We start from the raw sequence: 15256 nt of genomic DNA on the forward strand, positions 1-15256 counted from the left end.
AATACTTACTGTATAGTCTGTGCTTATTTTACTAAGGGAGACAGTGGAGACACATCATTCTACTCTGTCACTTAAAATATTTCAAGACTTGTGGAATATTAAAAATATTCCAGACACCAGGTTCAGTGCATTTTTTTTTTCCCCACTGAGAACAGTGTATTTTGTTATTAAGATAAAATAAGAAAGTACTCCATGTATTCAGTATTAGGGCTCTGGAACCTTTCGACTGCCCAGATACCAGCTAGCATTTCCAGAATTTCAAGTAGATTTCCTAGTATATCAAAATAAGTTGTGCATTTTCTGCAGCATTGAAAACACCTGTGAACATGTTGAAATACCTGCTTCGGTCATGGCTGTGGTTTCGTGACCTGCATGGGTTTTGCACAGAGCTAGATAGAATATATCAAGAGATTGTAAAATGTTTTATCTATAATGTCTTATTCTGTTCCTGTGACTCATATGTACTCTATCTCTTGTGCTGGAGTGAAGCAAACGGGAATATTTTGGTAAAACACAAGGTGGAGACAAGGAATTACAATTATTATTATAATCTATTTGTAATACCTAGCTCCTCTGAAGCTTGTTAGAAAATGCAGATCTGCACAAACATATGTCAAACCTTACAGAGAAAGGTGTATGTGTAGGTATGTATGTTTGGGAAGTAATTCCTTGTGAGAGAATTCTAGATGTACACAACATGAATGCAATTCTATACAAAATATAATACCTATGCTTTAGGGGTACTTGCAGCCCTATATGGGGATTCCTTACATTCTTTTGGAAGGCAGATAACCCAGTCATTCTGAGTAGCTTAAAAAAAGATAATACAATTCCAGTAGTCTTGAAAGTATTTACTGAAACCTTCTGTCCCGTAAATTTTTGCCTTAGGTTGATTGACTCCGCTGTCGAAGTGTGAACCTCTTCATAGTAACAATTCTGTATTTGGGGTATTTAGACAGATTCTCTTGTATATTTGCAGTGCCTATAAAGGTGTGAGTTCATAGTTGTAGCATCAAATTTAAGTAGTTACTGAACTGTTTGTTTTCATTTACTATGCAGAAAGTTACAATCTTTGAGAGCTTTGATTTTGATTTTTTTTTTTTTTTGGTTGGTTGTTTGGTTTTTTTAAAGCTTCATCTTGCCATGGTAGCCTCTGTGTTCTGTTTTACTTACTAAGAATTATATTGGTCGCCATACCATGTGAGTAAGACATGACAGAAATCAAAAGTCCCAATTTAAAATCTTACCCCATTTACAAGCCAGACAAGCTTATATTTTTAACAATGAAGAATTCAATGTAAATTATTTTGAATAGCCAGAGCTGCTTTTATTTTAGTACTTATGTTTTCATCTGTGTTTCATTTGCCTAGCTGACTGTCTCCAGAACGACTTTGTAAGCAAAAAAAAAAAATGCAATCAAATTGCGTTAGAACTTGCATTAACTTTTAAAAATGTTAAAGGAAAAAGTCATAACAACCTGCATGAATAAGGTCATGGTCTGCCTTTAAATATCCATCATTATTAGTGTTGTTAAAAGAAGAAAAACATGTACTAAAAGAAAAAAAATTATGGTAAAAATGCAAATCAGAAACTGGTATGTCCTAGTTGTATTTGTACTGGTAAAATATTTAAACTGAGTTTTATTCTTTAAAATTCTCAGATGCAGATCGGCATTGTGAACTTGCTGGAAATCCTCTGAAGATAAAAAGCACCAGAAAACCACTGTCATGTATCATTGGGTATTTAGGTGCGTATCTGCCTCCAGAGAATAACAAACCAAATGAACATTTGGTGTGTACAAATACCTAAAAACCCTATATACATAGAATGAGAGATTTATGTTTTTAGTAACAAGAAAATTATAAAGTTAATAAATTAATAAAAATTCTGGTCTGCTATCAGATGTGAAACTGCATGATTGAACTCGCAGGATGTGGACAGAAGGCCTTCTGATACTGCTTTAAATTGCCCCTGAAGCCTGATGTGATCCAGAATGTGAAAAGTAGTCTGGTAGCCTAAATTCAAAAATAAGTACTTAAAGGGCAGATCCTCAGTATGCTCAGTTCAGGTCTATGGTGCTTCTCGAATGCACTTGTAATACCCCTCTGTATTTAAAAGGAGGAAACCTCAGCCATACTAAGACACTGATCTTTTAATTTGATGGCATAATTCTAGAAGGTGCAATGAAATCTGTACTGGGATCACAGCCAAGAGGACAATGAACTTGGGTAAGGTTATAGAGGAGAAATTCTAGTAATTATGATTCCTTATTAAAAAAGTGAAAATCAACCTCTTTGCAAGGAACCGCCACTGACTACTAAATATTTACACAGTCATGTAAGAGTTGAGATACCCCAGAAGGTTTTCATTAATCCTGGAATGTAGAAATCAATCCACTGATCAGAGAAGCAGGGAATAATTCTGTAGTATATTAATCCCATTCTACAGAAATGAAGCTGAGAGTGGAACTCAGTCTATATTTTGCTCAAAATGTCAATCAATGTTTTTTTTTTGTGCTAGAACAATGTAAATAATAACATAATAATATAGACTATATATATAAAAAACAATAATAGAAATAGAAATCAGCTGTTAATGTAATTACAACTGTTCTTCGAGGACATCAATTTTAACAAAATCTAAACTTCAGAAAACTGGATAGTGAAGAATTAATGTCCACTCTTCCTGAATTTTGATTCCTCCTGCCCCAGAGTTTACGAAAAAAAAAAAGCCAGTGATAACTTTCCTGCAGGCATCCCAGCTGTGTGTGTTGTGCATGTTGTCATTCAAATGAATGAGGACTGCTTTGATCGACTTGGTGGAGCTGTGATTGTGAGGGAACAATCCAGCAGGAGATGGATGGTTCATCTGGCTGACCCTTTTTGTGCAGCCAAAAGAAGAAATGGCAGCATGTGTAATCTTGGAAGATATTGCATGGGTTTAGTGCCATGTTATTGAGACAGCGCACAGCCCCCTTGATACCTCTGGATCCTGTCTGTAGGCTTAGGTGAGGGGTTTGTAGAAGATCAAGTGCTAAAATCCCCCAGGTATTCATAGAGTCTACTTGGCATTTAACTGTATGAGAAGTGAATGTATCTCACTACAGCTGAAGGTGAATAATATGTGTTGTAGGGATATAAAGTGTACCCAGTGTAGCATGGACATGTGTCTGAATTAGCTGTATAAGGAGGGCTAGAAAATGTTTTTCTGTTTGCCATCTAGCTTGTTGGAATTTTTAGTTTAGTTTATGATGTGGTTTTATTTGGGATGTTTGTGTGTTCCAGTGAATAAGTAATGCTTACATTATTTTCCTATAAAATTTATTGGTAACTATTATTTCATAGCTTATACAGGAAGCATTTGGTTTCTTTTTGAAATTTCTTCCTTGCATTTCCCACAGACATTTACTGTAATATAGTTAATGGTGTCTCTCAGGGCTCTACTGTTTTCAGCCCTGTTGGTAAGGCAGAGAGGATTTCAGTGCCCTGCACATCCGGGGTCATTGCTTCCTTTTTCCCCCTGTTCTGCTTCTTGGCTGCCAATTCTACAGATGTGAAGTAGGTGAAGTGTTAAATGTGGGCTCTGTGCTCCAAAGAGTTGGGGCTAATCCCCTGTAATCTCTTCAGTCATCACTGTGCTCACCCCCCTAAGGCGAACCCCTGGCTATTTAAATGCCCTCTATTACCTCCTACTCCTAGCTACTAAAAAACAAGGTAACATTTCCAGCTGGGATGCCTGTTGAGGGGATAAGAGGGAGGTGCAACTGCTTAAGCACCTCTGGAATCCAGGATGCATATTTAAGCAACTCAGAGGGAGACTTAACTTTATTTGGTTTGGTTTGGTTTTACCCTAGTGGCATTGGTTGAAATGGAAGAAATTTTTAGAGTTGTTATTGCTCTTTAATTGCTTGAGGTTGCAACTTGGTCTGATAAAAAGTGTTCCTAATATGTTATTCAATGACTGTTTCTTATCCCTGTTTTGTTTTTATTTCAGAAATGGTCATGCAATCTGAATCTGGCCAACTGGTTGTTGGTTGTTGTGGCTAAAGGGATAATTTGGATTGCTTGGTTGTTATAGTTAGTTCTCTAAGTTAGCAGAAGGTGCCAGTGGCTAGGAGATTTTCCGTGAAGTACTAGGCAATAGAACAAGAGTAATAGCAGCAGGAGTTAAAAGATCCCTAATTACTATTATTCTGTAATACGGTAATGTGATGGGGTAATGTAATTTAGATAGAAATCCTGAAATGCCCCATTACCTCTCTTAGGTGTGATGAAACAGCTGCTTAGAAAGTGCCTATCTAAAGCATCCAAATATTTGAAGCAAGCCTATACGTAAAGAGTGAGTGTGTACGATGTAAAGACCCCAAGGAAGGACTCAGTCCACTGAGAAGTGGTCCTGGCCATTTAGTTGAAGTTCCTTTCTAGAACTTAAAAGGAGACCTTGGTGTTGCTACCTTCCTCTACTGCAGAAAGAGAAATGACAATCTTTGTGTTAAACTAACAAAGGATTAACAGCCTCCAGAATGAAAAAAGGTCGAAGGAAGGAAATTCTTCCTTCTCCAACTATTCACTCATCCCGAAAATATAAAATTACATCCCCTATACACTGTAGGCAACAGGAGTTTATGGGTTTTTGTATGTTGATCCAGCTGCTGGGATTAGTGTGGATGCTATGGAAGCTCTTTGGCAAATAGGATAGTATTTTAGTGGTATCTGAACTGGAAATTAATAATTTCCTTCAGAAAACTGAAAAAGATTGCCAAATGAGCATTTTGGAATCCAACAAAAGTCAGCAAACAGTGCAAAGCTTTCAGTTAAAGTTTTGCTTTAGCAATCAGTACTGTTCATTAAGCACACCTCTGTTCCCATTTAAGTAAAAAAGCAAAACAGTCATTTGTTCTCTACAGCATGAAAAATGGGACATGCCATGAAATCTGCTGGGAGCTCGGTGTACTTAAACTCTTTTTACAAAAAGCAGATGAGTACTGCAGTGAATGGCAGTAAAAAGCTCTCATTTAAGTGGTGAGAAGATCGAGGGCATCAAACTAGCCTTGACACCCAAATCTACAGGACTGCCCTGAAGCAATTTACGTGTCCTCTAGCTCTGTGCTATTCCTGCCCAGTGCATTATCCCATTCTGCACTTTCTAACTTGACCCTCTTGAAGCATCTTGGATGAGGGTGTTCATGATTTAAGAATAAGGTTGCAAGCTGTGACCAAACCAGTGATTAACAATTAAGAAGAGTCTTTTTCAAATGTGAAAACTGTTGGTGTCTGCTCCTGGCATGCTGTTCCCAGTACAGGCTGGCCAAGTCATTGTGGCCACCCTACTCCTTTCCTTGGATACTGATGAAACTGTTTGACTGTCACGCTTTATTGTGGCACCCCCACCCTCCCCTCCATCCACGGCTGGGGTGGATGGGTTTGGTTCTTGTAGGCTGTGTGTGAAGGCTTGCCATGGGAGTGAGAGTGTGAGGCCAGGCAGGCGAGTGTTTGAATATCAGACATCCATGGCATTTCTGAAAGAGGAAAAATCTGCTGTTGCAATAGACTTTGTGCAATGGGTTCTGTTCCTCCTGTGTGATAGCCCTGAATAGCAAAGGCCACAAGGCCTTCTCCTTATATATCTGGCCTCGCTTTAGAGTGCAGCTTCTCTGTTTTCGAAGTTTCCTAGCCTCTATGTTTTATTTTATAAACAGAAAAGCAGAAAGAAACACTCTTCAGGAGGTGCAAACCTGGGCTACAAATGAGAAAGTACTTAATTTTTGTCTTCTGATCTTATTCCCCTTGGACAACTGACTCTTCTGATCTGTCTCCCAGCCCCTCTTCCCTCACATTCTCAGCCCAGAGGTCCTTTCTGCTCCATGAGGAAAGCAGGTGGCAATCCATAATCAATTGCGATTGTCTCACAACCTGCACAATGCCAGCAGCTGTGTCAGAGGGACGGGGACCGTCTTCAGGTGGTCTGGCTTTCCTCACAGATTTGGGTCTGTACAAGAACAGTTACATTTTGAGCCCAAACATGTGATGGGAATAAGCTAGTTGGTGCAGCAAGTTCCTGGTGAAGGAGAAGCAGACTCTCCTGAGGCTTTCTTTTGCCAGTTTTATCTGGCAGATAACTGAGAACTTTCCATACAATTCTATCAACTTTCAGCAAACACAGCAGCTGCCACCCTGAAGCACTGACCAGTTCTTTCACTGCCTCTTTCTTCCTGCTCCAAAATAATCCTACTCCATGAACTACATTAGATACTCCAGGGTTATTTGAAACTGCCCAATAATTATTCTGACTGGAAGTCTGGCAGTAAATGGGGAGCCCAGGGAAATCTTAATGATTTTTGTGTTCCTGCTGGAGTCTTGGGCTAGTTTTAACTTCAGAGCCCTGTGGTTGCTGCCCCTCTGACTCTTGCACCTCATGATTTCTGTTTGGGAAGATCCCTTAAAGCTTGTTATTCTGACAAAAAACCATTGAATAACTTGAGGTATTGAGGTGATTTCACAGTGATAAAATGCTTTTATTTGCTTGCTAAAAAATCTGTAGGCATGTAGCTCCAATACAAAACTCCAAAGGGTAGGAAAATGTAAACATAGACCCGTTTCAGATTGATTTGTATTACATTAGCTCTTCATTCTCTGAAATTCTTACACATCTACACTATAGTATTAAACTTGAGCAATCTCAAGTGAAAGAATTTTTTCTTACCTGGAGGTATGAAGACTTGTATATGAATTGTTATTGAAGTCCCTGTAAACCCACTCCTGAAGAAAAAACTTTCCTTTCACTGGGAGTGTGAATATAAATCTAACGTGTTGAACAGAGTCTTTTTATTTTTTTTTTTGATCAAGCATTTACAATCTCTCTCTTTTGTCTCAAACAGAGATTCATCCTGCAGTGAAAACCAATGTAATCAGATCAACACCAACCCTTCAAAGTTCAAGTGCAAAACGACTGCTTGCACCTTCTAATCACTCTTCACTAAGTATTTTGGGGAAAAGAAACTACAGCCATCATAATGGTCTTAATGGTATGTGAAGGAATTAAAAAGGAATATTCTTTGAGTGTCTGAACTGCAAAACTTTTTGTGGATCTGAGATGACGCTAAATAAAGGGATACTGGCCGACAGAAATGTAAGGCGTGGATAGTATATTTATAGCATTGTTTCTTACTGCAGCAAGTGGTGGTGCTTATTCATTGAACATGGAAGTATTAATGGAATCTCTTACAAGAAAGTACTTTTGCCATTTTTCTTACTATTTTTGATATAAAAGAGTTTTGCTAAGGCAGAGAGACAAAAATGCTTTCTTTCAGCTTATTGCATTGTGTTTTTATTTGAAGATATATTTTGGAGAGATATGCAAAACCTTTTGAATTACTCTGTGTGAAATTACTTGGTGTGTCACTAAATTGCTAAATACCAAACCTGGTAGTTTACTACCAATCTCTTTGCTGGTATGTCAGTTCTAAACACAGCTTAGTCTGGATTCTCAACACTGTAATTGGCAACGGAGGGAAAATAGCTTTTGGCGTTGTGTATCCCGGTATTGGTGTCACAAAGTCAGTTAAAACAAGTAGTGGTCCTGGCAATAAGGAGTGGTGGAAGGCAGGAGCTCTTTAGAAAGCAACTGTCCCTGCACTTTTGCCACTTGCACAGGAGGAAGGAAAAGGGATGTCACAGAGGTACAGGATAGGCTTTTCCCGTACATTGTGCAGCATCAGAGGTGATGTTTAAGCCTGCTGTATGCAGCCGCTTCACTACAGTATGGTGCAAATGGAGGGCGAAGGTGAAATAATGGTGGATATTTGTGAGTAAGGCTGACTTTTCTCAAATACTCTTTATTTTCTCATCTTGAAAAGTGACTGTGTATTATTGCTTTTTTGTTTGGGTTTTTTTTAATTATTACCAAGAAGAAAGATTTTCATCTGAACTATGAACAGTAAATAAGAGGAGAATCCAGCAGGATATCATTTGCTTGCGCTGAAAATAAATGCATATGTTTCTGGACTCTCTTTTTGTGAGATGTAACTTCTGTAAGCCATTAGCTTATTTGTTCTGTGGTTGAATAAGGTTGTTGAGATTAGAACTCTGAAAGAAGTTAGGCTCTGAAATAGACTGTTCAGTGAACAAGGGCTTTCCTCTCCACCTCTCCACCAATGCTGGCCATTAGATGGGACTCTCCATATGAGCTGAGTGATGAATGACTTCCACCCTGAAATAAAGATGGTGTTACATTTCTACTACAGAGAAAGCTGTAGTAATAAATTCAAGGTAAATATTATTATCATCGTTATAACTATAGTTATTATTGTTCTGTCCCTATGAGGAGGCATGCTTGGAAATCTTTAAAATTTTCCTTTTACTTAGTATGGATGTTCTTTTTAATGTAAAGAGTTTATAAATCCAGTCATTAACCACACTGATTATTTTGTATCAAACAGTTGGCTCACTGTGTTAAGGCAATTTGCACAAAATAACATCTAGTTTGAAAAATTAGTATTGAGAACTCTTACGTAATTTCTTTAAGAGTTATTTATTTATGCTTCTCTATTTTCTGTGAAAACATAATTTACTGGAGAGCATATAGCCTAAGTAACTGTAATCTGTATTTTGTTAGTGTAAAAATGGCCTCTCTCTCTTTAATTAAAAGCCTGCAAAGTATAAATAGAATGTCAAAAAAAAAAAAAAGGCAATAAACTAGTACTAATGATACTCAACACACGTCCTCTTTTCTTTTTGACTTAAAACCAATTACCTTTAACATTTACCACGTCACCTTTTCTCTGGTTATTGGTAAATATCAAATACATTTTAAGGCTGTAATTTATCCATCTCCTTTTCAGTAAACAGCAAAAACTCAGTGACCAGACCAACTTGGGAACTGGTGGTTTCTGTGTAATTCCACTGACCATGGCATACTATTTGTGCAATGAAAGGTTTTGCCAACCTCCAAAGCTTTTGTGTACATGTACTAAAAAGGATTTTTGATTCCAAAAGTACTGTTGATTGTTGCAGGGTTTATTGCCCTATATCGATTAACAGAATCCAGAAAGCCAGCTATGGAGATGATGATATGGTCTATCTTTCAGTGCATCCTTAGGGGAAAAAAAAACCACCAAAAAAGAGCACAATGGGCTTACATTAAGTCTTATCTCCTGCTTTCATAATCTTAATGTAATTGACATAGAAATGTCTGCATATTCAGGCTTGCTTTTTTTTCAACGATATTAAAAATTTGTTGTAAAGAAACCATATAAATGTATTTACTTAAGATGTACAATAATTTACAGCATTCGAGTAAATGTCACTTAGGCTTATGTAAAAATATATTTAGATTGGCATATTAAAAGTCAGTCTTACTGCCTAGGTGAGTTGAGTGCCATATTTTGACAGAAATTGTTATTATAAAATAATTATTATTGGCTCAGAAATAAAGCAATGTAATATGGAAATGGCACTTTTGCATGCCTGTAGAGAGGAGTGGGGAAAGTTTATTAGAGACAATGATTAATATTTGGTGCTCTTAAATGTAATAAACAAGAACATGATTAGTATTTGAGAAGCTCAACATGCTGCACTCAACAAGCTGGCTTTTCCCCCCGCCGGCTCCTTTTCCGGAACACAGGGACGGCCTGCTCTTGAGCTGCTAGGAATAGGAAGATGTGGATCTAAAAAGCCAGCTTGGTGGAGCAGGGAGATCTCAAGATGCGTCAATAATAAGAAGAAGCTCTATGTGCTCTGGAGGAAAGGACAGGAGAATAGGAAGGATGTGGATCTATTACGTAAGTCCAGAGGTGAGCCACAAAGATGATCAGATGGCTGGAGCATCTCCCTATGAGGACAGGCTGAGAGAGTTGGAGTTGTTCAGCCGAGGGGAGAGGAGGGGAGGGGGAGACCTTATAGCAGCCTTCCAGTACTTAAAGCAGACCTACAGGAAAGCTGGGGAGTGGCTGTTTATCAGGGAGTGCAGGGACAGGACAAGGTGTAATGGTTTTAAGGTGAAAGAGAGTAGATTTAGTTTAGATATTAGATTTTGTACTGTGAGGGTGGTGATGTACTGAAACAGGTTGACCAAAGAAGTCATGGGTGCTCAATCCCTGGTGGTGTTCAAGGCCAGATTAGATGAAGCTTTAGGCAACCTGATCTAGAAGCCGGTGTCCTTGCCCATGGCAAAGGGGTTAGAACTAGGTGATCTTTAAAGTCCTTACCAACACAAACCATTCTGTGGTTCTGTGATTTCTTAGGGAGGTCTTATGTTGGCTTTAGTCTTGATTTTGGCCAGTGCAGCACAATTTTCCCTTTCATTTTTCCAGATACATCACCAGCAAGAGTCTGATGCAACTGATTGGGATAAGGGAGTCTGTAATTTCTGACTCTGTTGCTTGATCTTTATTGAGAATGATGAGGTAGCTCATTTCTCTCTTCATAAATGGTGGGATTTGTGCCCTGATATCTTGCTGTTAGCCAATCAGTGTCAGTTGCTGGTGGCTGACAGATATAGTTGTATGCCTGAACCCATGTATAAGGCATAGACATAAATAAAATTGCACTGCTTAAGTATTGTGTATTGTAACTGGTCAGATAGATCTTATAGATTCTTGTGTCCTTTGTTGTAGGAGGAAGAGTTTTTCTGAATGATCTTAGGAAAGTGTTCTATCCTTTTATTTTCAAATAACAGCAGGTCTCACAGTCTGTAGAATGGAATGAAAAATCCTGAAAGTTTTTTTTCCCATTCTGGAAAAAAAAATCACAATACTTTGGAGAGTTTTCGTGTAAAATGCATGCTGGTGCTTTTAACTGCTCTGAGATGCAGAATTTCCACTGCTGTTCTCAGCAGTGAAAATAGTCTCTTTCAAGTAGGAAAACTCTATCTTCAGAAAAATCACGATGCTGCAGAATGTTTCGTGTACCCACTTTTATGACTGGAGTTGATGATGGGAAGATTTAGGTGTGACTGTAAAGTGCTTTGTAGATATTTTGAATCTGATATTTAAATTACAGTGTCTGAAATTATTCCGAGCAATTACTTTCACCCACAAGCTGCTTAACTGTGAGCAACAGTACATCCATGTAGTCAAGTTTCACGTCAGGCACTTGTTTTGGCAGGGTGAGTAATGATAATTTTCCATATATTATTTGGAATGATCAGATAATTTTACATGAGAATAATCTCTATCAACCAGCAGGCATTTCCTTACTTTTATGTGCATCAGAACCAGAATATCTACAGGATACCCAAGATATTAACATCCCTAACAAGGTACTGAAGTTGGTCTGTGCCTATTGATACCATTTTAATGACTTGGGAGCAGAAATAAGAGAGCCCGTTATTCATAGCTGAAGAGACTTTAATCAACAGCCTTGATCCTCCTTCTCTCTTACTGTTCCCAGACCTTTAATGCTGTACTTCAGGCTGAGATGTCCTGATGCCTTCAAGAGGATTCTTTCAATAGTCAGATCTGTGTTCTTGAAGTTTGCAGCAGTACGCAAGAATGAGATGGCAATTTTGGGATCTATTTTCCTAGGAACCTGTACATCTCTTGCACAGCAAGATGAGAAAGTGGCATGAGCAGTTGGAAAAGGGAGAATGACCTCCAAAAAATGTACCTCTCTTAGGTGCTATTTTGGTTAATCATTCTCTATTTTCTTATGACTAATAGCATTGGTTATTGGGATAAGGAAGAAAGGCTTATATTTCACTCCTATTATTTCATGGGGAATTTCAGATTCCCCTTTGACAAACGTGAAAATGTAAGCTGCCTAAATGACAAGCAGGGTAGACTGGAGCCTTTCCTGCCCCATTTTCTTGAAATAGAGAAATAAATTCTCATCTATGTTTCATTAGAATTAACTTCATGTAAACCTGTGTGAAAGCACATTAGAAGGAGGTAGTTTTCACTGTAGGATGGAATTTCTTGGCAGGAGGAGTTGTGTTTTCTTAAAGGTGTATAATCATTGTTATCACAATACTATTTTTTGATACAGATGGAGATGTTCTACTGTGGTGTCAGGCTAGCAGCATGAAAGAAGTTCCAAGAAACATCTGGCATTCCATTGCTTTAAAAAATAAAACCTTTAATTTTCTCTTACATAATAACAAAGTGTAAACCTATCTAAATTGCTATAAACCTCATTTTGCATACTGATGATTTCCAGCTGAAAGAGAAGAAAGGAGATGTGATAAACAAGCTACTATGTGAATCCATTTTTACCATTTCTCCCATGCTGAAACACGAAGTGTGATTAATGTTGAGTTATGTGTACTCACTCTTCTCAAAAATGAGAAAGAAGGCTATGTATTGGTCCATGGTTAGTTTTTCCTCTGAAATTTACTTTGAGCATGTGCATTCTAGCTTTGGTCCTTAGTATAGCCAGCAAATATTTTGAAATATTTGGCTACAGATCTCTTACTGCAATGTGTGCACTGATATAGATGGAAATGTGAGCACGGAAAATAGATCTCTCTGGAAATATTGGTGTTGTGTTACTGTCATTTACTGGAGAAGCAGAGGACTGTGAAATGAATGTTTATGACTCTTGGTTATTTCCCAACATATACTACTGAGAGCTTTTATATTTGTCATGAAGTGAAATGCTTTATGGTAAAAGCCTTTTCGTGCCTTTCTATACAAAGTCATTAAAGCCATCTCTGACCCTCAAGAGACTAACCTAGCAAGCCTTTATCCTTTGCATTTTGCACTTGGACATGAGTAGCCAATTTCGGTCTATTTTAGGTGTCCGATTGGAAGTAATAGTTTTAAATATTTAGCAGAAAAGTAAGGTGCTCTAAATCTTGCATTTCTGTGGTCAGTATATTCACTTGTTTTTGCAGGGGTACAAATGATGATACTGGAAATGATGAACTAACGACAACTTCCATAGCCCAGATTATGCACCTGGAAAATTATGTAGTCCTTAAATACCCCACATTGTTACTGCTGACATTGTCAATCATTTGTAGAAATAAGCTGCTACACCTCATGTTTGCACGTCTCAAACCATTTTTCTTTGTATTTAATTTTTTGACTTATAAAACAATGTTTTTCCTTCAGTTCATATACAATGAATTGATCTCACCCCACTCCCCACTTTGGTCTTCATTCCTCCAACCTCAGTGATGTAAATTACATTGTGACTTAGCAGGAAAAATAATCAACAGAGGATAATATTTAAATCTGTGTCATTTTTGTCCAAAAATAGAAGAGAAATATCTTTTTTTTCCCAAAATTTCTTAAAGTTTAGAAAATTATTTATTACCTTGCAGTGATAAATGTGCAGTCATCATTTATCTACACTGAATTCACATTACAATTAATTCCCAAGTGTTCGGGGTTCTTTGATTATTATTTTTATTATTATAAAATATCAGTCTTCCATTCTGTGGCTGAAAACTGCTCAAGCTACAGAGTATTTTTTCAGTAGGTGAAGGTAAGCAGTGCGACTTTCCTCTGAGACAGAACTATTCCAAAGCATTAACAGAGGATATCATGGTGTTCTGCGTTTTTTTGAACAGAGACAGTGATTGCTTTTGTTTTGCAGAAGTCAAAATACAATATCTATTGAACTCTATTTCTCAGACCTATTGTATCTTCTGAAATGTAAGTTATTTCCAAGGGTGGGAATACACTAGAATTAGGGCATTTTTACTTTTTTTTTTTTTTCTTTCAAAAATGTATCTTTGGACTTAAAAGGTGGCTGCTTTGCCTACATTTGGTTCAGGAAAAAAACACAAAACAAGAATTGCAATCATGCTTTGATGCACGCTGTGAGTGTGCCACACATCACTTACATTTTGTTGTACTAAAGAATCAAATGCTTAGGAAAAAATAGTAGCGTTGTTATCTCAATATTCATTGGTGTAATATGTGCTTCTGATAACAGCTGGGGTTAGAAGGAGCGAGCTAGGAGGGATTGCAGGTGGAGGAAAGGGCGATTCATGGTGAACTGCCTCATTTTTGCTGCAGATCAGCGTTTCTTTTTTTTACAGACAGATAATATGTAGGCTTGACATTGCATTAACTCTGGCTTTTCTGATTGGCAGAGTAAATCAGCTCTAAAACCACCAAACAAGAAGAACAACACTGTAATGAACTTAATATTTAAAACACAATGCAGATAACCAGAACCTAATTCCTGGAATCCCTACCATCCCCTAGTATTATTTTAAAGAATTAAAGTTGCAGAAAGAAAATCCTGTCTGTTGGATAACAGGATCAGCAGCATGTTACCTCATGAATTACATGTTCTGGATTCAAGATCTGGAGTTCATATTTAAAGTGCTTCTGTGTACGATTACTGTCAAGTAGGTTGATTATTTTTTGTAAGCCGTGATTGCAGAGCAATAGTTCTTAATGATTTTAGTACATAATGCAATAGGGAAGGCACTTTCAGAAAGTGCTTCGGTGGTGTAGCTGGAAAGATCCTGGGTCTGGGGAAAATGCTTTGCGGTAACTTTGTACTTTATTGTGCTTTTTGCTTTTCTTGTCCATAAATTGTTTCTCCAGTGTTTCAAATTTTTGTCTCGGGACACTAGGGACCTTTCTCAAATTAAGCCAAGCTTGTTCTGAGTATGATTATAAGTTATATACTTATTTTTTTAATAATACTTTTGAAGTAACTCTTAATGTCACTTGTTCCATTGTTACAAACTGATAGGAAAAAGAACAAATAACATTTGGTTACTTGAAATATTTGTAACCCAAGTGGAGAAGAAATGATGAAGCAGTCTTCCTTTCTGAGCTTATGTAATAAATTTTCCTTTCAACTGAATGTGTACAAGTACAGATTATAGCCTTGCGCAGGATCATTTGCTGCAAGAACTCATTTATAAAGCAAGTTTACAGTGGTGCCAGTTTCACTGAAGTTTGAGCCTGGTTACTTAAATTCCTTAAAGCATTCTAAAACTTGGCAAATAAAACTGAAAATCCAAAGTTTTTTCTTCTGTTCTGTTGAACGCTAAGATGTACATGGTTTCAAAATAAACTCTGTTGCTCTCAAGCTGCATTGAAGGTTGCATGAGTGTGCAGCACTTTTGTAAAATATGCCTTTTGAATGCTACATGACGGCTTTTTTAATTGGAAGCAAGGACTTCCTTCCTTAGTTGCCTTAATTAAAAGCAAAGTTTTCTACAGAACTGGCTGATGTGTATTCATGTGCAAACATCAGTCAGAATCCTGCCAGATCAGGGTGTAATTGTTTTCTGAAAGAAATCAGTGTCTCCTCAGTTCTAAAATCTGAATATTTGGGTATCAGAGTGTGTA

The 15256-nt window shown here is 37.5% G+C and overlaps 1 protein-coding gene across 5 annotated transcripts in view; it reads left to right on the forward strand.

Moving 5' to 3' along the window:
• MTA3 (metastasis associated 1 family member 3) overlaps positions 1-15256 on the forward strand; it is a 139820-nt gene that overhangs the window by 88557 nt on the left and 36007 nt on the right. For all 5 annotated transcript variants that reach the window (XM_054061333.1, XM_054061329.1, XM_054061330.1 and 2 more), the window contains exons 15-16: positions 1661-1747; positions 6878-7024. In XM_054061333.1, the coding sequence (XP_053917308.1) occupies positions 1661-1747; positions 6878-7024 (234 nt within the window). The remainder of the gene's footprint in view (positions 1-1660; positions 1748-6877; positions 7025-15256) is intronic.

This window comes from Cuculus canorus, chromosome 3, assembly GCF_017976375.1.
Source record: "Cuculus canorus isolate bCucCan1 chromosome 3, bCucCan1.pri, whole genome shotgun sequence".
NCBI lineage: Eukaryota > Metazoa > Chordata > Aves > Cuculiformes > Cuculidae > Cuculus > Cuculus canorus.